This window comes from Hydractinia symbiolongicarpus, chromosome 6 (genome assembly GCF_029227915.1).
Source record: "Hydractinia symbiolongicarpus strain clone_291-10 chromosome 6, HSymV2.1, whole genome shotgun sequence".
NCBI lineage: Eukaryota > Metazoa > Cnidaria > Hydrozoa > Anthoathecata > Hydractiniidae > Hydractinia > Hydractinia symbiolongicarpus.
The window spans coordinates 25586926-25614581 of NC_079880.1; the positions used below are offsets into that span (position 1 = coordinate 25586926).

At 33.9% G+C, this 27656-nt stretch overlaps 1 protein-coding gene across 1 annotated transcript; it reads right to left on the reverse strand.

Annotated features, from left to right (window-relative positions):
- Positions 1-1753: 1753 nt before the first annotated feature.
- Positions 1754-18161, reverse strand: LOC130647835 (uncharacterized). Its single transcript, XM_057453824.1, has 11 exons — positions 17889-18161; positions 16101-16169; positions 14719-14795; positions 13164-13214; positions 12902-12948; positions 11503-11613; positions 9814-9894; positions 9170-9308; positions 6782-6864; positions 2197-2290; positions 1754-1978 (listed from the first exon to the last, which is right to left on the reverse strand). The coding sequence occupies exons 1-11, from the start codon at positions 18109-18111 to the stop codon at positions 1799-1801; spliced, it is 1155 nt and encodes a 384-aa protein (XP_057309807.1). The 5' UTR covers positions 18112-18161; the 3' UTR covers positions 1754-1798.
- Between the last annotated feature and the right edge of the window lie 9495 nt (positions 18162-27656).

Consider the following 27656-nt stretch of genomic DNA (forward strand, 5'->3'; position numbering starts at 1 on the left):
ATCAGGTTCTTTATCCTGAGGTAGCCGTCAAGTTTATCATAAGGGTACACGTCCTGGAGACGAAGTTGGGTTGAGAACGAGGTTAGGATTGACACTGTAAAAGTTCACACAGTGAACGATTTTGAGCAGCAGTGTTCGCGTAAAGAACGTAATATAATGAAATCATAAACTTTTACAGGAATTTTGAGGGCCGTAACAAATTGTTTTGAACTAACGCTTTGTGAAGACGCTGGAACTTGCATGTGTATTTTTCTTCTGATATTTTTCATTACACAAAAACAAAGAGGATTTTCAAATTGTCCTTTTGATAAGAACGATACCTATATCGTTTCGCTATACTTCGTTTACTATCGTTTGTTATCGCTAATGAGCAACCGGCTTTAAAACTTCAAAGTATAAATGTTAAGTTTATTGGACCTCGATCTTTTGACAGTTTCCTAATAAACATTACAGACAAGTTTTAATCACAAACTTCCGAACTTTGTTATATCAGTCTCTTACTTGCTTTTCACCACTTCCTTGAAAACACATACTTGCTTCCTTTTAAAAATTTTCCTTGTAAAAAAACGTGCAGAGAAGAGAATACTTTTCAATAAGCTCTCACATCGCTGTCCAGTTTCAGAGAAAACATCACAAAGAAAAAGGAACGGAAAAGGTAATGCATGAAGAGAAAACCTTATTATATTTAAGGAGTATAAAAAATGCTTTGATTTCAACCTCGTTCCCAGCGCCTGTTGTCTCTTTTTTATGTCGCGGGACGGGGGTCAAAACAGATACAAGATGCCCTGGGGACGAGGTTGCCTTGACTTATTTCGCCTCGAAATTTAAGAGCCTCGCATTAAAAGTGAGCCTCGCATTGCTGATTTCTATGTGGCCCAACACACCTCGAGAAGTTTGTAAAAAAATATTTATTATCTTTACACAGGCTTGTCTACTTCAAATTTTTCACTTATCTTATCGGCAAAAAAAGTAGATTAAAGAGATTAAATTCTGCCTCAACGCTACACGTTTTTTTGTAATGCCGATTTTTACCAATAAGAAAAAATCCTGCATACATAGCACAAGAGTCCATTGGCAGACCGGGACACAAGCAGGACAAGGGGAACCGTTTATCGCATTTCAAATTTCTAATAGTTCGCACCAATAGCTAAAAGCTAAATTTACACTGAAACGCTACAGCTCTCAACCTCGTGCCCAGGGTCTTGTGGCCCCTGAGCCGTTATTACGATCAACTTATCAACAAGGCAAAATGCCCTGGGAACGGGGTTGTACAGCGCTATAGGCGAGGTAAGCGGAAGTCTCCTTAATTAAGATTTTTTTTACTTCAGGCTACTTTTAAAAAATCTCTGCATTCGACTCTCTTTGTATTCTTTTATTGGCATTGAATTTTAAAGCACTTTTATTTTTGCATACAATAGGAAAAAACTGGGGCTTCAAGAATAACAATTAAAAATCATTTTAGCATGCAGCAACGCTAAACGCTGCTTCAAGTATGGATTCAATCCAGACTTTCCGCAGCGGCTACCACATATGGCCAAAACGCGCCCCGACGCGAAACCTTTTTTATTAGTGTATATCCAAGATCCCTTGCAAACGAGGTTAAGGCTGACACAACAGTTTCACTCTGCACGCGCTTTGCACATTGATCCATCATTAGAGATATTTTTAAAATTATTTTCTATGATCATGTTAACGAAGTAAAGAACTTAAAAGAACTAGGGAAATTAATGGATGCAAAACTTCATGAAATGTGTAAATTGTAAAAGCATAAAATCCGAACATTCATACAATCTCGAAGTTAATATTTCGCTGTATGTTTTGTCTTAGTCCTCCATTTAGTAACTGCTTTTTCTATTATTCTTGCTATACTTTTATATTTGGTAAACAGAGTCTTGGGTAAAAAGTCTTTCATTTTAATCACTTGAACGTCTTTCGGCGCAAATGTTTTCATGAACATTTCATGGGACTTTAACCAGACCTAAAAAACAAACAAGAAGACTCCGTATTTTTTTCTGTATTTGCGCAAAATGATACCACAATGGCGATGGCTGTATCTGTGTGATTTTATACCTGTGGTACAGACGAGGCAGACGAAGCAACAAAAATTAAGTTTTATTTATTTCAAACTTCAACATCCACAAGATTCAAAAAATGATTGCATTACAGACGAGAGTGTTGCTTGCAATTTGCATTTACCTGCGTACGAGCTGGTGACATTTTCTCATTATATTGATCTGTCCATACCACCGTGACCGGAATGTCAGGAAAGGGGCGTATTTTCTGAAGCATTCTAAAATAAAATAACAGATTCGTGCAGTCAGTCATTCAGAATGTAAAACATCCCAGGAAAGCTTGCAATTTTTTTTTAAATAATTGAGAACAAATTCATGAAGTTATCCTATCTATAAAGTGCTTGCCCGACCGGCCTGACGTTCAGGACGCCTGCGAGAAAAAAACACGAGAATTTAGGAATAAAAGTAGCAGAAAAGAAAAAAGTCAGGCTAATCGGGTTCTAAAGTTCTACTCTATAAGTTCGCATTAAAACCCATGAGCTTATATGAGATTTTTGTTTTATAAGAAAATGTTTTGTAGGAATATTAGAAAGAGACTTCAAGTTAAAAGAAAGGTCATCCAATTCTATTTAAAATAAATAGGTTACGAGGTTTTTCAAAAATATAAATGGCCGTTCACCACGTGTATTTTTAATTTTTGAATTTCTGTATAGGTAAAAACAACAATTGACATTAACGGTGACAATTACGCAACTCTTCAAATAAGTCACGTGATTTGCTAATATTATTCTCTTGAGGACTATCAAAGTCTTATGAGATGAAAACAAGCACACGTTGATCCACCCATTTTTAATTGCATTTTTCTGACTTTTCTTAAGTGAAATGAAACTTTTCCTGATGTTTTAATACATAATAAACAAGTTGATTAAAAAACGCGCAATGACCTGATTTTTGAAAAATTTATCAAACTTCCTGATTTTTCCAGGTTTCCAGGTGCGTGTTAACATGTTGTCAACAAACCACATAAATAAAACCATGGAGAAAGAGTAAATCTACACCAAGTTCACCGAGCACGGTGTAGTTAAATGTTTATTCTATAACCAAAACCTTCCCACAATTCATTTCCTGTACCAATCTCCAAAAACACAATCTGAAGATCAAAATATTTAGACTGCAAGACGTATCAAAAACGTTCCTGGAATCATGCAAAGCTGTGAGAGAAAGCACTTTTTACAATGTCCGGTATTGCTATTTACCCTCTCTCTCCTATTATTTTAAAAACAATTTCTTATACTTGTTATCAAAGTAAAGTAATCGCCTATCATTCTCGCACATCTCATCGAAAGTCACGTCATATAAAGGCATCGAATGCTAAGTGCCACAAATATGCCTGTATGTTTAAGAGCATTCTTTTCGTGTCTTTTCATGTTCATCCCGTTAGTCTGGAAATCTGTTTTAAAAAAAACATTAAACAACATTAAACAAAAATTAAATTTAGTTTAAAGGAACCAAAAGAATCGCATAAAAAAGCTTTGTTTCAATCTCATCGAAAGTCACGTGACATAAAGGCATTGCATGCTAAGTCCCACAAACTTTTTTGCCTGTATGTGAAAGAGTATTCTTTTCATGTTCATCTCTTTTTTAAGTCTAAAATTGTTCTCGAAAACCATTGTAAAAAAATCATTCAAAACAAAAAATGAAATTTAGTTTAAAGGAACCGGAAAAATGGAATAAAAAAAGCTTTATTTAAAGTTTCAAGACTCGACCCGTTTCTTCATAAATCTTTGATGCAACATGTTAAAAATAGGCGACAGGCTTTCAAAGCAACTTTTGATAACTATAATATTTAAAGATAACAAAAAAAAACTGAGGCTTAATCGCCAGGGGTTTATATACAACTTTTAATAATATAAATATTAATTTGGCTAAAAAGAAACTCCGATTAAATTGATAAATGCAAAATAAACATTGAACTGGTCACGAAAATTTGAGAAACAAAATATCTGTTCTCCTCCTCTGGTGGTAAAATTTCCCATAATGCTTTGGCAATCAAGTAGCTATATCCATAGCAAAAAAAATCAAGTTGTCAGACATTTATTTTAACAGTGAATTTTAACAGTAAATTTCAGTAGTAAATTTTGCGCAAAGAAGTGTAAAAAAATAAAACCCCTTTTATTAGAACCCAGCTTATAAAAAATTGAAGTTTAACATCTGTGCCTTAGGAAAGGTACCAAGCTTTACAATAAAAAACAACACAAAACAAACATTTATACAAGGAGAAGATATAAATCACGTAAGAAATTAATTAACGTTAAGTTGATTTTTTCACGCCTGGTTTAGGTTGGAAAAAGCTGTTATTCACAGCTTCTAAAAACGTTTTTAACCATTTACTTAAAAATAAATTTGTGAAGTCACTAAATTCACATTCACATAATATTGATAAAGTTAGGAGATATAAAAAAAAAATGAATTCTTATTCTCAGCCTATTTTTGACCTCCACGTTGAAAGCGTTGATCACAGTATTCAATTTCAGTTCCTTTTATTCCCACCGATTTTTCTAACAAAAAAATCGAGACAAAACTACTCACGTATAACACGTGGTTATGGAAGGTTGTTATTCTCCATAGAGTAATTTAATAAATTCCCTTTGATGTGCAAAATATAATTGCTGTGAAAATTATCCTTAAAAAACTTTCACAACACTTCGATCTGCAACAAAATGAAACGTGCTAAATACCGACCTACAGTGGTTTAAAACGTATCATCAATTACTGAAAGAAACGTGCGTTAATTTGACGGCGCATTAAATTGAAGTTTTACAAAAGGTGGTGATAATCCCCCGCGTAAACACCTTAAATGTGAAAATAGGTTTCCCTACGCACCTTAATTCATTAATTTTTCGCGCACATCAAATTTAAACCGCGCAAAATATTTCTTATCAAAAGGCGCGTGAAAATTTGATTGCGCGAAACTGAAAAAAACTAACGAAAACGCTTATAAAATTTATGATCGATAAGAAACGAAACACGAAGTTTCAATGTGATCTATTAATGTTTTAAAAATATGTATTTAACGCAACAAAACAAAACAAAAACAAAACCAAAAAAAACCTCAACGATGGGGCGTCGTTTTGTTACGTTTAAATTAAAGGCAGTACACGTTAACTAAATATGTAACGCATTCACAACACGACATCTGAGAAAACAAAACAAATATTTATCGTTATAATTTAAAAGTTTGAACAAGCAAAATAAATATTTTCCTTGTAAAATAATCGGTTTTATTCCAACAAGATTTTTTTGTAGACTCTGCAACAATAGAAGCTGCACACTATGACGTCAAAGCCTTGTTTTTTTCTCGCTTATTTTTTTTGCTCGCTTATTTTACAAAATGCTGTGCATGGTGCACTATGGTGCACGAAATCTGCTGAATATGTGCAAATCCAGTTGGCACCTCGAGGTGTTTTAACAAGTGGACCATTATTTCGAACAATAAAACCAACGTGTCCAGAGTGAAACGTGCATCAAGTCAAAAAAAAAAAAATTGTCGCCAAACTTATTTAAAAATTTTCCTTCAAAACAAAACACAAAAGAAAATTATCAATACTTTTGAATCTTCAAATAATATGTTAACGTTAAACACCTGAAGAACATTGTTTTGCACGTGTTTTCCCACCATTCATGAACGCAAAGGGATTGGTAACTAGTACCCAAGCCTTGCTTTATATTCGTTACCATGAAATCAACAAGAAAGTGTATTTTTTCTGCAAAATTAAAACTTGAAGTATTAATCAGAAATGGATTTCAAAACTTCCTAAAACTTGTGAGTTTCACATTGAGAGATACTACTTCTTCCATCTTTTATTCGTTCATTCATTTATCCATTCATCCGAAAGTGACTAACAGAAATTGGATAAAGAGTAAAGGACATTTCACTTCTTAAGAACATCATATCAACGATTGATCATTTTGTATAAAAGTATTGAGCTTCTCAGTAGCCGAGCATTGGTTAGTTCTCAAATATCAACTTGGTAATAACACACGCACGCATATTAAATTATTTATTTCGGGTAGTTCTAGATGCAAACCTCCTTTCAAGGAGTAACCCTTTCCTATTCTACTTTTAAATTAAAACACGTTGATTGATTGATTGATAAATCAGCTACTGATTGGTTTATCTCGTTTTGACCTCTTTCGTTGGGACATAGATATTTTTTTGGAACCGAATGGTATTCCAATGAAGCATAAACTATTCGTCTATCTAGCTACAGTGAAACCATTTTATAGCGGGATCGGTACTTAAAAAAAGTACCCGTTATAGACGTGTCTTCCACACAGAGTCATAAATTGGATAAAAAAGATAAAGAGTTAAACAAAAAAAACTGTAAAAAAATAAAATTAAAATAAGCAAACAAAAAAATTCTGGATATCAAGCTTTTCCACGCAATATATAAATCACTTTTTCCGCTATTCCAGCCAGTTTGTTCATTTTACAAAACAGTGATGGATTTATTAAGACACTGCTGGTGAGGTACCGCCGATTGGGGGATCGGCAGCTTAGTTGGTTGGGCGCTAGACTCACGTTTAAAAGGTCGTAGGTTCGAACACTGCATATGGCCGTTGTCCAAGTGGGCACAAATCTCACAGATTTATGTAGCTCAAATGGAAGCTTTGGTCACTAGAGCTTCCTTTGTGGTCCATTATTGAAACAGCTGCCAGGCTACATCCCCTGAGTTTAAGATATAAGAAATAAGAATCAGTACTGCTACCTTGCTTGAGACAAACTCTCATTTAAGAAGTAACTTTCTTCCACCACCGAGCTCATATGGCCTGGTTTACATCGCAAATATTTCTAAAGAGAAGCATTAAAATTACACAATGTTACACCGGCTCTGTTAGAGGGTAAAATCATATGGACAGGAATAAATTCATTCAGTCATTCATCATCATTTTTTTACTTTACGTCAAAGGGAAAGTCCCTTTATTAAACCTTACAACTTGACTCAAAAAAGAATGTGTGGAAAGAACCCTTCTTATAGTGTTGCCATCATTTTGAAAATGTTATTTTTTGGTCTGACGATATTACTAACAGTCAACAAAAACATTTTTTTTTTAAACACTGATAAAATTCAATAAAGTGTCACGTTACAGAACAAAAAGTAGCAAAATACAGCAGATTAGCTGGTTATTTGAACAAGTTTTATAATTTCATTACACACATTTTGTGGAACACACTGCGGGAGGGGGGGTGGGGGGGTTGGAGGGGAGATAAGTGACAAAAAAATAGTTTTGCGTGATACAAAATTTTTCCCCAAGTGGGCTTATTAGTCCGATATAATTTTCAGGGCGGGGCTTATTAAAAGGGGCTGGGATTGATCGAATATTTACATTATTTCAGGTGTCTCCTGGTCACCCTTCCCAACTGAACTTTAACTTTCTTAAATGTAATGTTAATTCTTGAAAAGCCGTGTCGAAAAGGGTCAACTTACATGTTCATCTTTGATATATCAGTTCAACGTCAACAGTTCATAACGTCAATAAGGGCGTGAAAAGATGTTAAACGAGCGCCCGCCCGATGTTAAAAAAGGATCAGCCTACATGTTCATCTTTGACATATCAGTTTGATTAAGAACAGTTAATAAAATTAATAAGGACGTCAAAAGATGTTGAAATAGCGCTTGCTCTATGTAAAAAGTTGGACGAGCTCCATCCGTGTGCATCAACTTTTTTTTAAAAAAAAGTATAAAACATAACCACAGAAAAAAGCGAAGTGTAATTCATCTCCTATCTCAGATAACATTAAAACGAAACTTCGTTTTATCGTACGATACTAACTATGCGTGGGAGGGGAATTGCAATGTTCAAAAAAACTTTCCACGAACTTTCAATTTCTACGAATTTCTAAATTATCCAGAACACTGTTTAAAAAGAAACCGTAAAAGAGGCAGATAGATTAAAAAGATATGACGTCATAATATTTGTTGTTAAAACATTATCGTTGAGAAAATCCATGCGCATCTTGATAACAAACCCAGAAAACCGAGTCGAACCTGTTAAAGTTAAAGTAAACGATTAGTTTATTTTTTTTTGAATTTTGTCATAAAATCCCCATGTCCATTTCCCGTCTACACGATCCTGAACGTTGAATTTTTCACTCCTTAAAAAAGTTGATAAAAACGGTTTTTCTGATTCCAAAAACAACTTTCTGCAGAGTCAAACAGAGCAAACAGACACACTAGCAAAATCCAGACACACAATTCATATACTACCACTGCAGTAGGAAACACACTAGCAAAATTCATATAACACCACTGCAGTAGGAGACACACACACTAGCAAAATTCATATACGACCACTGCAGTAGGAGACACACTAGCAAAATTCATATACAAAATTCATTCATATACTGCAGTACGTACAACAGAGAGGTACATCACAGATTTAACGCAGGTAATAAGCCATTACATAAGTGATTATCAACTGATATTGTCAGACGAAAAACTACCCAAGAGTTTGAGCCACAGGAGGAGTTACACATTGTTTTTTGTTTTCACAATAGACTTATCATTTCTAACTTAAAATGACAGTCTGACATTCTTATAAAATAAAAGCGTGCAATCTGTGAAACTTTACTATTATTTTGTTGGGAAAAACCATTTGACAAGAAAAGTCATTGAGTCATCTTTTTGTCTTGATTCTCTAGTTAAAAGTGTCGAAGCAATAACAAAATTATTGTGACGGATTTTCCTAATCATTAAAATAATTTTACATCTTCACGCCCTTCTAAAACCTTCAAAAGTAAAACAAACCTCCAAATATTATCTGATGAATCCTTTCTTGAAGCAATGCAAATTTTTAATCTCAGATACAAAAATTGTTAAAATTAGAGATTGTCTTTTTTGTATTATATTTTTTGTATTCTTAGAATTATTAGTAAAACAGCAAGCTAGGAGGTCTTATAATTTCTTACCATCAGGAAGTCGAAATAGTTAAGGTGGGAAAAATTACGCTGGATTGCAAACGAATTTTCTGCAGCCAGAAATCCTTTCCTTTTTGAAGTTTTTGAGCGCGAATGGTCTCACTTACCTGAATATAATTTAACTCGCTACCACCCACTACCCATCTCACAGTACCTGTAAAATAACTTATTTTTATACCTGCCTTCTTTGTACATCTTCTGATGCCCCAGGATAATTCATGGGTTGGTGTAACAATTTTGTCTGCAAGCCAAGCCTTGTCAAGCCAAGTGCGGATGATATATGATGGAGTTGCAGTGAAGGTAAATATGAGTTGAACCTAAACACAAGATGATGAAAATGTTGTGCACTCAATTGTTTCCACAAAGTACCTGATAATAGACCAGAACTAGTTGGACTATAGTAGACGTAAGCAAAAATTTATTCTGAAAATATTACAGGAAATTTCAAAAGTTGACAAACATAAATACATTCAAAATAAAATGCCAAATAAAAATTTAACAAGGATATATTAGTTAAATAGAAGTTGTTATGGTTGACATTTCTCTATCCTAACAGGGCTCTTAATAACTCCCACCCAAAGGTAAAGTCAACACGTCTTATTCTGAGTAGTTTTTTGTAACCAAGAGTTTAACTTGGTTGATAAATTATTAAAAAATGTATATCTGCTCAATGAACGTTATATAGTAGATCCAACATAGAGCTATTAGATTTCATCAATTTCTGGAGGCAGCTCTTATGAGAATGAGGCGTACAAAATCAGTGAGTAAACATTTAAAAAAGAAACTTTCGTTGAGGTCCTTGTTGTACAAGGAAGAACTTACCAATATGCTGTCCATGGATTGTCTTTGCCCAGAAAGAGACCATTAAATAACGGATTAATAAAAACAGCTGAAGCCACAGTACTAAAAGAAGTAGAGTAATAACTTTAATTATGGATTGATTTCCATTTTGAGCAAAATCTAATGCATAAAGTAGAAGTTTTGACATTCTTTTTATAGATTCAAGTTTGAGGAAATCTGAGGACTCTTTCGGAGAAGATGCTAATATTTTTTTCATAATACAAATTGAGATAATTCGAGGACATTTGAGCACATTCAATACCGTATTTCCTCTAGGGGAGTGTTTAAAAGAAGGGTGCTTATAAAATTATTTAAAAAAACCCTTGCAAAAAATTGTGAAAGGGGTTAAAAAAATACTTATTTAAACTTTTATCATTCAACTTCACTCTAAGAAATTTTTGAAAAGTGAAAGGAAAATTTACAGCTAGTTTGTAAACAGTGCCTTGGCACTCATTTAGGAGTTTGAACGTATCATTATAACTCTAATAAGCTGGGCGCGTAATAAAGGGGGCACGCTCATTAAAATATTTTCGGCTTTATTTTTATTTTTATTTTCTCGCCTTAACGTCCGTTTTTCATGCTAGCATGGGTTAAACGGGGTATATTAATGACCCTCTTCCAATCTGATCTATACTGTGTTAGATCAAAACTCAACTTCCTTTGTATCAAGTCTGTCCTTATAACCTCCTGCTAAATCTTTCTCGGTCTGCCTCTGGGCTTTACCCCAGAAACTATCAAGTCCCTACACTTTCTTACCCAATTATCCCCCTACATTCTTTTCAAGTGCCCCAGCCAATTCAATCTTCTTATCTGGATAACATCTTTAATTCTACGGATACTTGCTTCTTAGCTCATCTGAACTCTTTCTGTCTCTCAGACTGGTGTTACACATCCACCTAACCATTCTCATATCATTCCTTTCTATACGGTCAAGATGTTCCTGCTTCACTGCCCATGTCTCACTACCGTACAACATAACACTTCTTACACAGGCCTCAAACAACCTACATTTTAACTCAATTGACAAGACTCTGCTAGTCAACAAAGGAAGTAACTCTCTGAACTTTTTCCAAGCAGAACCTATCCTGCAAGTAACACTTCCGGTAAAAATAGGGAGCCGCTAAATACAAGGAGGAAGGGGGGCTAAAAAAGGAAATACGGTATCTTTTACAAAATAAAGGATATGGCAGATACAGTTTCAAGTTTTAATAGGTTTTCCATTTTCACAATCTTGAATTAATCACGCCCATGACATCATAAATATTGAGCAGTCTTTTATGATCTAGAATATCCAAATTGGTAAAATAATATCCTGTTAAAAAAAAGGTCTTGTTTGGTAATCAATAAAATAATTTTGTTCATATTTTGTTTTTTTTCTATGCCTGTGTTGAAGTATTATTAAAGTAAAAATCACAAGTCAAATTGACCGTATTTCCACCATAAAAAGTACAATTTTACCCTTAGTTTTCTGGTAGATTTAATTCTAAATATACTTTTCCAGTATGTCTGCATTATCAACAATGTCGTTTTGTTGGAAATTAATTTCATTCATGTACAATCCCCACATGATAATTTTGCATACAATACAGTTTCACATTTATTATGCTAGTTTTTCTAATGCATGTCTGCAAGAAAAGAAAATTTCTGGTCTGCCTATACAAAAAAACATACTCTTGAAAGATCTGTGTGTAAAACTTCATAGCTGTAGCACCAAGATCTGCACCAACAAGTATATACGGCTTCTCTTCATTCTCAAATAATTTGTGTAAATCCTCAGCCATACTAAAACAAAAATCGGTAACTATCTTTTTTTTGGCTATTCAGTTCAAAATAGGCAAAGAAGCCTAGGGAAAAAGAAGCTTTATGTCATGCAGGGAGTCAGGCAGGTGTACTTCATAAATGAATGACTTGCAACCTGTTTCAGAGATCGATTTAACGTAATTTTAATGGATTGCAACGTTTCTGCGTGTGAGAGCGGAAAACTTTTTTTGACATTCGGAACTGTTTTGGTATCTTTGCGACTCGTTTTTCATCACTTTGCGAATCAATTTTGTTGGATTGGAGCAAACAGCGAATCAAAATATCCTTTCCTTGAAACAACCCTGGTGTGATTATGACTACGATCTACCATATTTGAAAGTAAAATACTTTGCAGAACAACTAAACAAAAATTTGCATTTACTTATTTGCTTGAATTTACGGTAATTTTTTTAGGACCGCGTCAATGCTACATTTATTTCCCAAAAGAAAAAATGGGCTGTCCAAATAATAAGCAAAAACAAACATGGTGCATTAAAGTTGTGGCATGCACTCTTGACTGCTCATTAGTCGTTTCTGTTGTTGTTGTTTTTATTCTTTTAAAAATATATTGAAATTTTAATTCACATTTTTGATGATAATTTGTGTAAATTGGGTTGCAGTATTTAGCGAACAGCGAACCCTTATTTCAATTATTGTGTTTTCTTATACGAAATTGAAAAAGCAGCTAAAAATAAGGTTGAAATCATTTTTAAAATCGCTCACATAGAGCATCCACACTACACTTCGAAGTTTTTTAAAATGTAAAGCTTGACTTATAGCTGTTATTATTTAATAATGTGTCAAAACTTACAGACTATCTTTTATTAAAAAATCTGACCACCCTTAACATGGTACTATTTTGATCCTCCAGATCAAAAATCTGTTAACGGTTTTAAAAGCAATAACTATTAATTGGGTGGAATTTATTTTGTTCCAAAAATATGGGTTGCTCGAAGTTTTAGGTCTTCACTAGCTCTGGTTCTCAGTAAAATTGGTTATGTTGCCATAACATGTTATGGTATTCTTGAAGTACATTGTAATGGTAGAACTGCTGCAGAAAAAGAAAAACCAATGCTCTTATTCCACCACACTCAATATATTTATTTTTGAACATGTCATCCTAAATAAACTGTTGTTATTATTTGTGTGATGATTTAAAGTTGCAAAGTTTAAAAATCTTAACCTTAATTCTAAGTTATCCTAAAACCCAATCGATTGATAATCAAGTTATTTAAGTTGAAGGGAAAAGATATACAACAAATGCATTTACCGTTCCACAGTATGAGCTTTGCCATGTGTTTTACTTTCGTTTACACCCTAAAAATTGAAAATAATTGGGTCTATAATTGTGTATATTTTAAAAACTTGCTAGAAATAAATTGTGAAAGATGTCAATGCACGTTTCTTCTTCAACTAGCAAAATGTATTTTTAAAATCCACTAATTGGCTGTCATGTTACATAAATTATTTTGAAAAACAAACAGACCACGTGCAAAGCCCTGTTATACATCATTTTTTTTAACAACCCTTACTTTAACAACTCTATCGCTAAATCCAAGACCAGCTCTATCATAAATACATACCTAAAGATAAAAATAATGAAATAAAATAATTTCAAGAGACAAAAAAAATTTAAATGGAAGTTACTTTTTTCGGTGGATATTTGAAGTTGTCAATTAATCCTTTATTAAGTAATATCATGAATTTTTAAGGTTATTTGACTTTCCAGAATCCTAAAAGAAGATTTTTACTTTTAAAAATGGGTGTTTTGTGCACCTTAAAAGTACAAGTAACTGCAAATTGTCCATTCCAATAGTTTTAAAGAAATGATCATTTCAAAATTTTCAGGGTTTTTTTAAAAATTTAATTTAAATTTCAGGATTCTTAAGTCAGGGTTGTTCAGGTTGCTTAAGTATAGTTTCGAAGGAGACCATTAATTGTTATCCATCCCGTATCCATATCATGTAACTAAATGCTATCCATCCCGTAAAGTCATCCCTGCCTCTGTTTACCTGCTTTCCCTAAAATATGCAGCATTTCAAAAAAGTCCATTCGACAAACGTCAGGTTAAATTAACACCTAGTGTTTGTTTGTTAAAGCAGATAAAGCCTAGGAAATGTTGGCAAAATAAAAATCGACTTTTAACAATTTTGCAATGCTAAGGCAATAATATTTAATCTTTTTGATAAAGTCATGAAACATTTTGATTGGTATTAAAATATCTGTTGATACTGAATATAGGTCTGAAGAAATTCGACGTAATGTAACTTTTATCCACTTATGTATAAAGAAAAACATGTTTTTATTCAATGATTAATTGCTTTTCTTTTCTTCATTATATTTCACTTATATTTAATTTTTCTTTTTAATTCATTTTACTTTCGACTTCATGATTTTTGTTTTTATTTCATTTTGTTTTACTTTTAATTTTAAGTCTTATACTTAACAGACACCTTTATATACATAGAAAGAAAAAAACTTTCTCAAAATTAAAATGCACGAAGAAGCAAAAACAATTACTGTCTACAGTCCTTAACAACCACATTGATGGAAAAAAACACTGTTTGTAAACTATCACAGTGAATACAGTCCAACACTACTGAATACAATGGACTAACAATTACAATTTTGAGAGGGCAACCACGTGGATGGTTTATTATAATATTTGAAAATGAACAGCCCGATGTCAATATACAGAATGAGTTTCATGCTGAGTGAATTACTGGAGCATTTTGTAAAAGCTTGAGGTAGAGCTGATCAGGCCACAAATACATTATTGTTAATGAAACAAAGCCAAAATTGAATGAACAAGAAAAGTCTAAAAACTGAGCTTAGTCTTACATCTTGAGTAGTATTATATGAAGAGAAAGTTTTATTGTTAAACTCAACAAATAATGAGTCAATTTAAATAGACTTTAGATTTAGGAGTCATGTGTTTTTACTGTTTTCTCGACTGAGTCCTTCCTTTGCTTCCCTCACAACACCAAGCTTTTATTTTAATTTAAATAGACTTTATTTTGCCACAGGAGACATAATCTTTAAATAGATTGCAAAATAATTCAGTCAGAAATAATTATCTTCACATGCTTTGGTAAACTTTGCCACTGCTGGTTGAACCAGACTCCACACATCAGACGTTTCTCCAATAGGTGAATCCAAGATAACTACAATGAAAAAACAAAAATGAACTGAAATGCTTCTTGCAGTGTAAGGAATCCAGAAAATTTGTGACAGCAAACGATTTTCAGAAAAAGTAAAGCCATTTTCTCACTTAACCCTATTCGGTCCAGGGGGGGATTCCGCCCCCCTGACAGTTTTTTTTAATAACTCCTTAATGCTATGCTGCATGGCTATGATGCTTCACCTGAATGCCAAATTTTTTAGGCACCATGCCTTTCAGAGGCTTTGATATTGGTATTACTCGAAACTACCCTAAAAATCTCTATGAAACCCTTATAATGTGGAAAATATAATAACTCTTGTTAGAATTATCCCTAGAACTTGAAACTTACAACACAACTTTGTTTCGTCAAGAAGAATTGTTTTCCATGTTTTAGACACGTGATTAATCCGATTTTTTTATGTAGCTTTCAGAAACTTCAAACAGAATTTAAAAATTCGGTCTAGAACTATAAGTAATTGAATTTTAAGCAAATGGTGGCGTTTTGAACAAATTTCAAGCGTTTGATGGCGTCACAGAAAATGCGCTGACGCAAGCAAAAACTTATTGCCACTTTTTTGTTCCTTTTGTGACGTAGCTACTATAAATGTGCCAAGTTTGATTAAATTTATGAAAAGTTATTAGGGGGGGGGGGGGGTGGAATCCCTAGACCGGAAAGGGTTAAAACATGTATATAACATTTTATAAACATAGTTTTTTAGTGGAGTTGTATATTGCAGAGGTTGTGTTGTGAACTGGAAAAGAAATGAAGAAATTCTTGTGTAGATATTTTTTACATGTTTGTAATTTACAGGTTCCATGTCTGCAATTATTTTTTCATTGTTGTAACAACATTTATGATGGTGTTTCTGAATGCCTCTGTTGATTCCTGGTGCTGCCTATGGAAACCAGCATAAAAATGTGGTGACATACAATTGTACCAGGAGGGACAATTGTTATGGACAGTAATTAACTACTAAGATGTAAGATGTCTGCCATATTGTTTTAACACTAACACTCTGAAGATGTAATGGTAAACCGTTTGTACAGTATTTTTTTGTGTGTGTATTACTTTTATTCGACAGAATATATGAATATATGTTCTCAGCTCTTCCAGAATGAGTCACTCAAAGAAAGCATATTTTTCTTTTTTTATGTAAAATGGAAAATCTGTAAAATTAAATTAGATACCATAAATTTTTTTTTTAAATATTAAGAATAAGCCTTGACATAAATAAAGGCAGATGATTTATTGCTTTTGTTTACTGGTTACCATTTTATTAACAATATAGAACATTGACAAACTTACCGGTTGGTTTTCCTGTACCAATACAACTTTTAAACAATTTTTGACCATGTTTTACATCAATAAGCACTCCTACACACATAATAGTAATAGTATTAGTATTAAGTTAAATTTGCATTCACAAAACATTTTTTGTATGCACAAAAGGAATAGCGTGTAATTGCACGCACACGACTCCGCATACATCAAATTTCCTCTTGACAAAGTTTCGTTGCTTCATAAAATCGCGACGGCAAAATTTGGAGTACCGCACATGCGAAAAAGAAGCCGAAAAGGACAAACGCAGTTTCTAGAGCAGTTGCCACCTACGGCAAAGCACAAATATAAAGTAACATATTTTTCCGCTATAACACGTCTTTTGCCCTTCAGCTACATCATTAAAAACAGTTTATAACCACTTGTGGTTAAATTAAATCGTCACAGAGAATTCTAAAATTTATTTTAGAATTGGTAAATGATATAAACGGAAGCTTAAACATTATTAAAAGAAACAGATTCGAAAATTTTTTTTTAAAATTGACATTTCGACCTTACATTCCAAAGGTCATCATCAGAACCATCACATTATTTACTTGAACCGATATTTTTGAATAACTAAACGCTGTTTTTCTGTGGTGTCAAATGCTATTTATGTTTTTGATTTCAAGTGTTTTAAAAAATGTAATCCTAAGTATGGTTCAGATAATACATGTTCACCACCACTGGGGTGCTTGATCATCATGTTAAGAAATTATGATCGCTAGAAAATAAAAAATAACGATCTTACAATCAGGTTTAAAAACATTATTTTATGCATTGGTTGTCTTCTGGAGCTTTACAATAACAGAATATTATTATAAGTAATGATTTCCATCACCCTTGTCATCATAAGCCACCATTTAACTTTTGGTAATTTAATTTTTTGTTTCACATGTATTTACAAAGTTTAATTAAAGACTCCACTTACAACTTTTCATACATGGGTTGAATTTCCTGGCGGTGAACATAACTGTAACTTAGACTGTGTTTGTTCCCAACCCCAAAACAGCAACCTTTGGCGAGTGCACAGGGGTAAAATATTTTGTTTCTTAAATTTTTGGAATTTTAATTCTTAATTCCAGTATTTTAAGATCACTTGCGCTTGTGCAGTCCTGATCACTCATTATGCAGGTTTTGACATGCAAAGGACCACACAGCAGGACTATTACTCCTGTTCAAGCCTGCAAAACATTTTTTGCATGCACAAACCATCTGTTTTATTTACTTCAAAATTACATACTGCAAAGTATGTAATTTTGCAAATTATTGATGATAACATAACATGCCAAATTTTAGCTTTATTTTGTTATTTTTTGTGAAAATATATTTTTTTAAAACTGTGTATTCAGGCACGATGTTGATCTTTTAACTATGATGATATGAATTACTAATTAGACTAATTCTAACAACTTTTACATTGTAATTTGTATAGAATAAGCACAATACAATTTAATTTATTTGCCATAGAAAAAGGGGGTATATATACTATAACAAGTTACGGTTATAATTGATAGCTATAGACAAACACAATAGTAGAGCTAATTACAAAATGAAGGCCACCAGACGTCACAAAAAAGGGCAGTGTACAGTGAAGGCTAACTGTAACAAAAATATGATATATTCTTTTTCCTGATAGAAACCAAAGGGGAAAATATAATAGGGAGAAAAGAGCTTTTCAAACTGCTTATACCTTTTTTGTTTATTATTGTGGATATTTCACTTTTATTTTACCTTTGTATATTGATGTTCTCTTTTACTAAGATAGTATAATACCTTCAGGTCTAAATTCTTTTTCTTCTCTTGTCAAAGCTGCAAAGTTCAAGAAAGCCGGTATAACAAGAATAAAGAAAACAACTTTTAGCAGATTAGATGCAATCCGAGTACACATCCAGCTTTCATGTTTTTTCTCTTTGTTTTCACTGTCAGATTTATTTTTAAGAACAGGCTCTTTCTCTTCGTCTTTCTTTTTGTGACTATTTCGTTTTGACAAAACCATAATGTATCAAATGTTGTATATATGAAGTTTTATATTCTAGAAATAGATGAAATATGAATGAAGTTATAATTAACATATCAAGATGCAAGTATTACCCTATTTAGTATTATAATTTTATGAAAAGTTATAATTAACATATTTCAAAAAATTTTGATTTCACTAGTTGATAACAGTACAACTTAACACAAAAAAATGGAAAATATTGTAAATTCCAACCTAAGGGTTATAAAGCATGAAAAATTCACTAGCTTTTCCTTATTAAAATTCAAACATTTTGACCAAGTTTTGCCATCTGCTGATTCCTTTTATTTCCAATTTTTTGCGATTCCAATCTGATATATGAAATACATATGGGATTTTTCGGGATTTTGCCACTACTATGTGCAAATACGAGAAAATGTTATAAACCAGTTATGGTACTAACAGAAAATCAAAAACAAAACAAACTACAATCATCTTTTTAATATATAGTCCTTTCTATTAAATGATTATACATTACAACTAAACTACTTTAATACTTTGCTGTTCTTTGATGGTACTGCAAAATTACTAAAAAAAGAATTGCTAGAAAATTTTATTTGAACCTGCTTCAGTGTTTCTAATTGTGGAAAAACCCAGCTTTTATAATTTCCAGCTGTTTGATTTATATTATAATAGGACATGTTCATGAAGAACTGGTAACCAATTTGCAAATCCAAAAATCATGAAAAGTGATTTTGGAGATAAAATCTTAACAAATTGATATTTTTCAGCAGGTGTATTTTGATAGTGATAAAAAGTTAACATCAATTTTTTTTTGATGTTTTTTTGATCCACTTGTGGATACGGTAACCCCCCTTAGGGCCATTTTTTTTTAAAAAATATTTTTTTTAATTTTGATTCTTTGGCATATTTTCCTGATAATTTTAAAAAAAGAATCAAAAAAATTTATTGTTAAGGGGGATAAAATGAGAAAAAATCTTTTTATCTTTTAGTGTTTTCAACAGTGTGCTCAAAGTTTAAAATTCCTTAAATATATTTAATGATAATTATACAAAATGGGTTGATTTTTGAAAAGTCAATATTTTTTTTCAGGTGTGTGATTAGTTTACTTAAATAATTTAAGCTGGTTCTTCTATTATAACACTCTTGCTCTTAAACTTCGTAGAGCCAATGGTATTCTCTCAAAACTATGTTATTACTTATCTCAGAAAACCCTCTTCCACTTAACTCTTGTATTCATAAACTACAAAAATCTGCAGTTCGCCTTATAACTTTTTCTGATTACTATGCCCACTCTCAACCACTCTTTGATACTCTAAATATATCTCCCCTTGCTTATATAATTTTCACATTAAACGTTTTCTTAGTGTATAAAACTCCTAACAACTTATCTCCTTCGTATATACAAAATTCTTTTAATCTTACTTATCTGTCAAATACTCATGTAACTATAGAGGATGCTCATACAAACTTTATAGCATAAATAGCAAAAATAATTTTGAAACTATACCTAAAGGTGGCCTCCTTAGACTTAAATTAGCTTTTCGGTCTCCTGGCTGCTATAGCTTTATTGTATTATTTTTATTTTTCAGCATACAACTTTATATACATTTATACATTTATATATTATATACTGTATATACAATCTATATAGCAGCAAATAAATACTACTACTACTAATCACACACCTGAAATGATTTAGGCGTGTGTGTGCGATCGCACGTCTCTCCTGAAAAAGACTGAATGTGGCTATTTTTACAGGAAAAACATTAACAAATCTTTAACATGGTGATTTTCATGCAATATACTGTTATGATTCAATTTAAAGAAAGTTATTTTGTCAAATAAACCATTTTGATATCAAGAAACCTTGCACAAAATATTTTTATATATGTGGCGTATGTAAAACCCTGAAGTTTATAATTATGAGATATATAAATTTGCTCCACAGTGTGGACTCAGTGAGGAAGATAAAGATAAGTTTTATGATGAGTTAATAGCAGTCACATCCAAGTTTGGAGACACTGAACTTGTCATGATGGGCGGCGACTTTAATGGTCATGTTGGGAAGTCATCTGAAGGTTATAGAGGTGTGCATGGAGGCTGTGGATTTGGGAGCAGAAATAAGGAACAGGAGAGGTTGCTTGAGTTTGGAATGGTAACGGGCATGGTGGTTTGCAACACATCATTCAGTAAAAGACAGAGTAGGCTGAAAACATATGAGTCAGGTGGTTGTAAGACACAGATAGATTACTTCCTGGTTAGAAAGTCAGACAAGAAAGTGGTGAAGGACGTGAAAGTTATATCGGAGGAAGAGTGTGTTTTCCAGCATAGGTTGCTGGTTTGTGATATTATCTTGAAGAGTGTTAAAGAAGCCAAGGGTAAGTACAGGCTCCGTCAAAAAGTCTGGAAGCTGAAGGAAGAGATTGTAGCAAGACAATTTAGTGCAAAAGTTCAGCAGTTAGCCCACAATGGTCAATGTGATAGTGACAATGTTGAAAGTACTTGGACTACTTTGAAGAATTGTCTTCTAGAAGCTTCTGATGATACCTGTGGGTGGAAGAAAGGACCAGCTAGACATAGACAGACCTTGTGGTTGAATAATGAGGTTGACCAGTGTATAAAGGAAAAGAGGAAACTTTGGAAAGAGTGGAAGTCAGGTGGTAGTAAAAATATTTACTTAGAAGCTAAGCGTCGCGCTCGTACAGCAGTGTATAAGGCAAAATCAGAAGCAGAGAGAAACAGATTTGCAGATGTGCTAAGAAGGGAAGACCAGCCCAATGAGGTATTCAAGATAGCAAAGCAAATGAAGAAGACTAATCAAGATGTTGTAGGTCAGAAGTGTATACGTAATGATGAAGGTGTTTTGGCTAGCACAGAAGAGGAGAAAAGGGTAGCTTGGAAGAATCATTATCAGAGGTTGCTTAACACTGAGTTTGATTGGGACGAGGATAATTTGTCTGATGATGATGTTATAGAAGGGCAGGTATGCAGATCAAGACAGAATGGGTGGATGCTATTAGGAAATTGAAGATTGGCAAGGCTGCAGGAGTATCAGGTATTGTTGCAGAGATGGTGAAAGCATCTGGATATATTGGAGTTGAGCTTAAGTCTTGCTAACCAGATTATAAAGGATGGTGCTATTCCGAGTGAGTGGCAGTCAAGTGTAATAGTGAATTGTTTCAAAGGCACGGGTGATGCATTAGAAAGGGGTAACTATAGAGGTTTGAAGTTGGTTGATCAAGTAATGAAAGTTATTGAAAGAGTGATTGATAAGTTACTTAGAGAAAGAATTGATATAGATAAGATGCAATTTGGTTTTGTTCCAGGGCGTGGCACTACAGATGCAATATTTTTACTCAGACAGCTTCAGGAAAAGTATTTAGGAAAGAGAAAGAATCTCTATTTTGCCTTTGTAGATTTAGAGAAAGCTGTTGATAGAGTGCCACGTAAAGTTATTTGGTGGGCTATGAGAAAATTAGGTGTGGATGAGTGGCTTCTTACGATGGTACAGTCTATGTACAGCAATGCTAGAAGTCGTGTCAGGATTAACGATTCACTTAGTGATGAATTTAGTGTAAATGTTGGTGTACATCAGGGTTCTGTACTTAGTCCTTTGTTGTTTGTTCTAGTCTTAGAAGCGCTGTCGATGGAGTTCAGAACAGGTTGTCCATGGGAGTTATTGTATGCAGATGATTTCGTTCTCATAGCAGAGTCGATGGAAGAATTAGTTGAAAAGTTTGAGAAGTGGAAGAAAGGACTAGAAGAGAAAGGGCTAAAGGTAAACACAGCAAAGTCTAAAGTCATGATTAGTAGCATTGCAGCCAAGGGTGACCTTGTAGTTGGAAAGTGGCCTTGTGAAGTTTGCAGGAAAGGGGTTGGTAGTAACTCAATTTTTTGTCAGACTTGCAAGCATTACATAAGAAGTGCAGTAGTATTAGTGGAAGGTTAAGAGCTGACGTTCAGTTTGTATGCAAGCATTGCAAAGGTGAGATTATAGAGAATGAAGTATTTCCAGCTTTAATGATGTACAACAATGGCTCGTTAGAGATAGTTGAGAACTTCTGTTACTTAGGTGATATGTTGGGCAGTGAAGGGGGTGTTGGAAGAAGTGTTACTTGCAATATAGGTTCTGCTTGGAAAAAGTTCAGAGAGTTACTTCCTTTGTTGACTAGCAGAGCCCTGTCAATTGTGGTAAAAGGTAGGTTGTATGAGGCCTGTGTAAGAAAGACATGGGCAGTGAAGCAGGAAGATCTTGACCGTTTAGAAAGGAATGATATGAGAATGGTTAGGTGGATGTGTAACGCCAGTCTGAGAGACAGAAAGAGTTCAGATGAGCTAAGAAGCAGGCTAAGTCTCCGTAGAATTAAAGATGTTATCCAGATAAGAAGATTGAATTGGCTGGGGCACTTGGAAAGAATGGAGGAGGATAATTGGGTAAGAAAGTGTAGACTTGATAGTTCCTGGGGCAAAGCCCAGAGGCAGACCGAGAAAGACTTGGCAGGAGGTTATAAGGACAAACTTGATACAGAGGAAGTTGAGTTTAGATCTAACACATATACCCTGTTCAACCCATGCTAGCATGGAAAACGGACGTTAAGCCGAGAATGATGATGATGATGATGAAATTTAGTTATTAAAGCCAACTTAGTTTGCACCAATTTCTTATTTTAGAGTACTTCAGTAAAAAATTTGATGACAAAAATGGAGACATCTACGTATGTAAGTTACTGATGATGATTCTGTTGTTTAGTTCTCTGAAACAGTGGATACTGTTGTACAGTTATTGCAAAATATATTATAACTAGTCGATAAGGCCAGTGGAAAAATCCACTGAGGCAGTATAAAAATGAAAAAGAAGCCTTATTTTAATTTTGATGACGTCAGCAACCCATCCACAAAAAAATAATTCAGAAGCTTGTTTTCACGTTGCCTCTGTTGTGTAGAGCTTAAGGCGCTGATCAAGAAAATGTATATGATCATGTGCTTTTGATGAGCGGTTAATGAGCTATCAGGGTTTAAAAATTTTGATGACGTCAGCAACAGCCTGTCAAAACCTAAAAATTTTTTTGGAAATTTCTATGCCTGTTGCCTTCATCGCATAGATCTTGAAACTCTGATCAAGAAAATGTATAGGATCATGTACATTTGATAAACAGTTGCAAAGATAATAGGGTTTGAAGGTTTTTTGATGATGTCATCAACCCGGTCATTCCGATATGACATACCCAAATTGCTCCCAGGTGGTCCCTAGTTACCCACACGATTGACGTCACCACCTCGTTTCCAAGTTATTTGGCCTCAAAGTTTTAAGTGCACTGTAATGGCTTCATTAATTTAATAGAAGATAATGACGTGTAGTGTTATTTTCGTCGCGCCGTAACGTCAGAAAATTTGACATATTAGAGATGCATTTTTCGGCAACATCAAAGGAAAATGAAGACGTCCACTTTGCCTGTCACAGACACACAGACAGACACACTTAGCGTATTATTATAGAGATGACTATAAAAGTTTAGACCAGGCTATTTAATGACGTTTGACGTCTTTATCAAATTATATAGTATTTAGGACAGTAAAAGAAACTCTGTGAGTTTGAAATAATGCAAGAACAGACTTTAATTTAGTTATAGAAGCCAACTTGGTTCAAATCATTCATTTTTTTCAGAGTCATAAATCAACAATAATAACAGACTGGAGCTCTCACTTGTTTAACATACATATATAAGTTTAAATTTAGATGCATTATAAAATGGTTGTTTATGGTGTTTACTTTGGTATATATGTTTTATTTTTGAAACAAATCGCTCATCATCCACTTCTCTGTGCATGATTTGAGATATTGCAAAGAACATAGCTACGGTTTCAACTTGACCTTACATTAATTTAATCAATGATTATGTTTTTTGTGGAGCTTATAAATTAGGCATTTATTACCCAATTGACTTTCATAATCCCTTAATTATGAGCAGCACAACAGATTATCAGTGCCACCTTAGTTTAGTTTATCTAACAGTTTTTTCTTAGACTCAGACTGTCTGTCTGAGTCTAAGAAAAGTTCTAAGTTTGATAGCCTTCATCCACATCAAGGGCAAGGCTGTTTTGTCTTGTTGAGCAAATTTCTGTAAATCATATTGGAACTTTAAATACTGATCCGCCTTTGTGCTTCCTCCTGAAAGCAATTGACAGGCTAGCTTGCCTAAAGCTATCTGGAGAATTGCATGCAGAGCAGAGGGCCAACCGCAAAACAAAACATAGCTTAATAAATAGGAACTGTATATTTGTACGCACTTTAATATGACATAAAGTGTGTATTAATAGTGCGTAGCGCTAAAAAAATCCTAACCCTAACCCTAAAGCACTTTACGTACGAATAGCGGATGAACATATACATACGCAAAAATGGGCAGGCGCCGTAGATTAGTGGTTATAGCTCTCGTACTCTGTGTGGGAGACCAGGGTTCAATTCCTCTTGACAGCAATTCAACATGGGCGAGTGAATGTTACCATAGCCCCGGGTTAACCCAAGCCATGTGAGGGAAATTGGGAAGATGGCACACTGTGTGGGCCGTTGGATGTTGCGCCGGGAGTTGTCTAGTAGAGCGCGGGCTCTAATTGGGTCTGCGTAGCTTAAAATGAGCATTAAATACTCTAGGACTCTCCATCTACGCCATGGCCCCTCCTGGAAATAATAGACAGGGTATATCCCTCGATATTTGTAAGGCTAGCCGTGTAAAATATGCACATCTATCTATCTAAAAGTGCGTACAAATATACACTACGTAATAAATACAGCCTCTGCTCTGGCGCATTCTAACATTATTTACCTTTAAAAAAGCTCATATAACGTACGCATAAAGTTAGGCAGAAATATGCGCTCTTTGATGATGGAAAAATATTCAAAAGTTGTCAAGCCGCAAAGCGTAGAGCAGGGAGATACACGTGTAGTACAGGCATGTTTTTTACTAGCTGCGCAACAATGGATACCATTTTTTTGATTCTTTACCGGTGTCTTCTTTGCCGTGACCGACAAGCACATCTCAGTACGGTTGTGCCATGTACCTTTAACCTCGTCCCCAGGGTCTTGTGGCCCCTGGAGCTGTTATTACGGAGTACTTCATCAACAAGGCAAAATGCCCTGGGAACGAGGTTGGTCCATTCTCTCTTTTATTATTTTACTCATTTCAGCTCCGTTTACTAGAAATTGAGATTGAAATTTGGTACGTGCACTCTTAACCATTTTCTTTTTCCATCCCGCATCTGGTTTGTTTTAAAACACCTTTCTGGATCCTTTTAGATCAATTCATCAAAATCTGCATTACCTCCCACTCCTCTGGCTAGCACATTGTAAGAAGTATTCTGTTAAACAAATGCGTCAGATTCTTCCCATCAATATCCTTTCCACCAATAACTTCATTTCTCCACCCGTGGCCAGCTGCTTTCTTCTTTTCAGGTTTTTCTATTTCTTTGATCACAAAAATTGAAAAGAAAAGTTGAATCTCCTTATTATTTGTTGCTGTCGTCTTCCTTGTAATTTTTCTATTTCCCTTTGTTTCCTTACCTGCGATTTCTTCTTCACTCTGAGTTTTTCTTTTCGCAGATTTATATGCGTACAAATTTTTCCTACGTTTCTTTCTGTATGACGTAAAGGTTAAAATTGGCAGGTAAGAACTTTTTAATTTGCAGCAAAATTTAATTTCGAGGACAAAATCATTACACATTTACCATGATTCTTTCCTGAAAAACGTTTTCAGGATGATCAGAATATTGTAACTGAAAAGAAATGACTTCGTATTGGTCGCTCACCATAACGAAGTGATAATCAAAGCTATAATTGTACTTTTGCTATTCTTTAACATACAACCTCGTCCCCAGGGTCTTGTGGCCCCTGAGCAGTTATTACGGAGTCAACAAGGCAAAATGCCCTGGGAACGAGGTTGCTTTAACTTACTCTAATTGATTAAATGCAATATTGAAATTTCAGGCTGGAGAACTTATTAACTAAGTTATGAGTTTTGAAATAATTTTGGAATACATTTTTGAGACGGCCTTTTTTACGGAAAAAGGAGACCTGAGGACAAAAATGATTAGTTTTTGGCTCGTGAAAGAATTCACCTGTAGCTAGTAGTATCATCTTTGGCTCACAAGGGTTGGCAAAATTAATTATAGTTTTAAAATGTTCCGCATTTTTTGCAAGTTGAATATAACTAGTTCTTAGCTCGTGTTGGAAGAATTCACTCAAAGTAAATGTATTAAGTAGAGGGTTAGTCATTATGGAACCTGTTATCCCACAAAATTTCACAATTTTTTTAAATTTTTTATTTCTTTATTGCTATAAAATATTTCACCATCTAAAGTCAGTCCTTTCATATAAGATAAAAATTCAAAGAGAAATGCCTTATCGAAACATCAAGCAAAATTACAGCCGGTGGCAGCGGGAGAGAACTTTCATGTATACAAGTTGCAGGGAATAATTCGTCGCATTGTCTGTAAAAACATCGTCCTATATACTATAGAGTACTTTACTCAGTAAGAAATATAGTCGCTTGCACAAACTTTATCAACATAGTCATATCGTTCACATATCGTTGACATTGTTTTTGAAAAAATTAATGAAAAACAATTTTGTTCAAAAATTAAGCACTATTTAAAATTAGAAGGAATAATAACATTTTGTTTTCGATTAAAGCAATTATCAAATGTAATGCAGAGAAACTTAACAAATTCTGTATTTTCAACTCAAATCCAAAATTGAAAATATCCAACCTTTCTGTCCTCTTAGCTTACGTTTGACGTGTATTGGTCCTTCAGTCACTTAATTTCGGCCCAATTTACTAACATAATACTCGCAAAATAAGAAGAAAAAAAATTAATTCCTAAAAATTGCAACATTTTTGTTTGGTATCGGAATCGCAAAAACAAATTTTGGGTACCTAATTTGAAAAAATAATCTTGCAAAATATAAAATCCATTTCAACTCATGTAATTCGAATCATTTGTTCGAATTATATGAGTTTTCGAATTACAGTGGACTCTCTATAACTCGAACCCCTATAACTTGAAGCTCTCCTTAACTCGAACGATTCGCTGGCACGGTGGGAATTTCCAAATAAACTCTCATAAAATACTGTCTATTACTCGAACCCCTACTAGAATCTGTCCTTAACTCGAACGTTTTTTTTGTCTCTTCGGGTTTTTACTCTCTATAACTCAAACGTCGCAAAATGTATCTAGAACTGTATATGACACAAGCAGATTTTTTCATTGTTTTGGCTCGGTAAACATAGTCTTAACTGATTTGAATGTTTTATACCTACATGTGTGAGGGGTCTTAAATTATTCGAATGTCATTCGAACAAAACGTACACACGATTCTTTGGTGTTGACGTTTTACAATCATGGCGTCTGTTGCTGTGACTTAAAGCAGAAAAAAAGTCCTGCAAAATAAAATACAAAGCGTTAAAGGAGTTGGAGAAAGGAACTGCTTCAAAAGATGTTGCTGCCCGATTCGACCGTAAAATTTATACAAAAACCTGGAAAAACTCCTAACTCTCTATTACTCG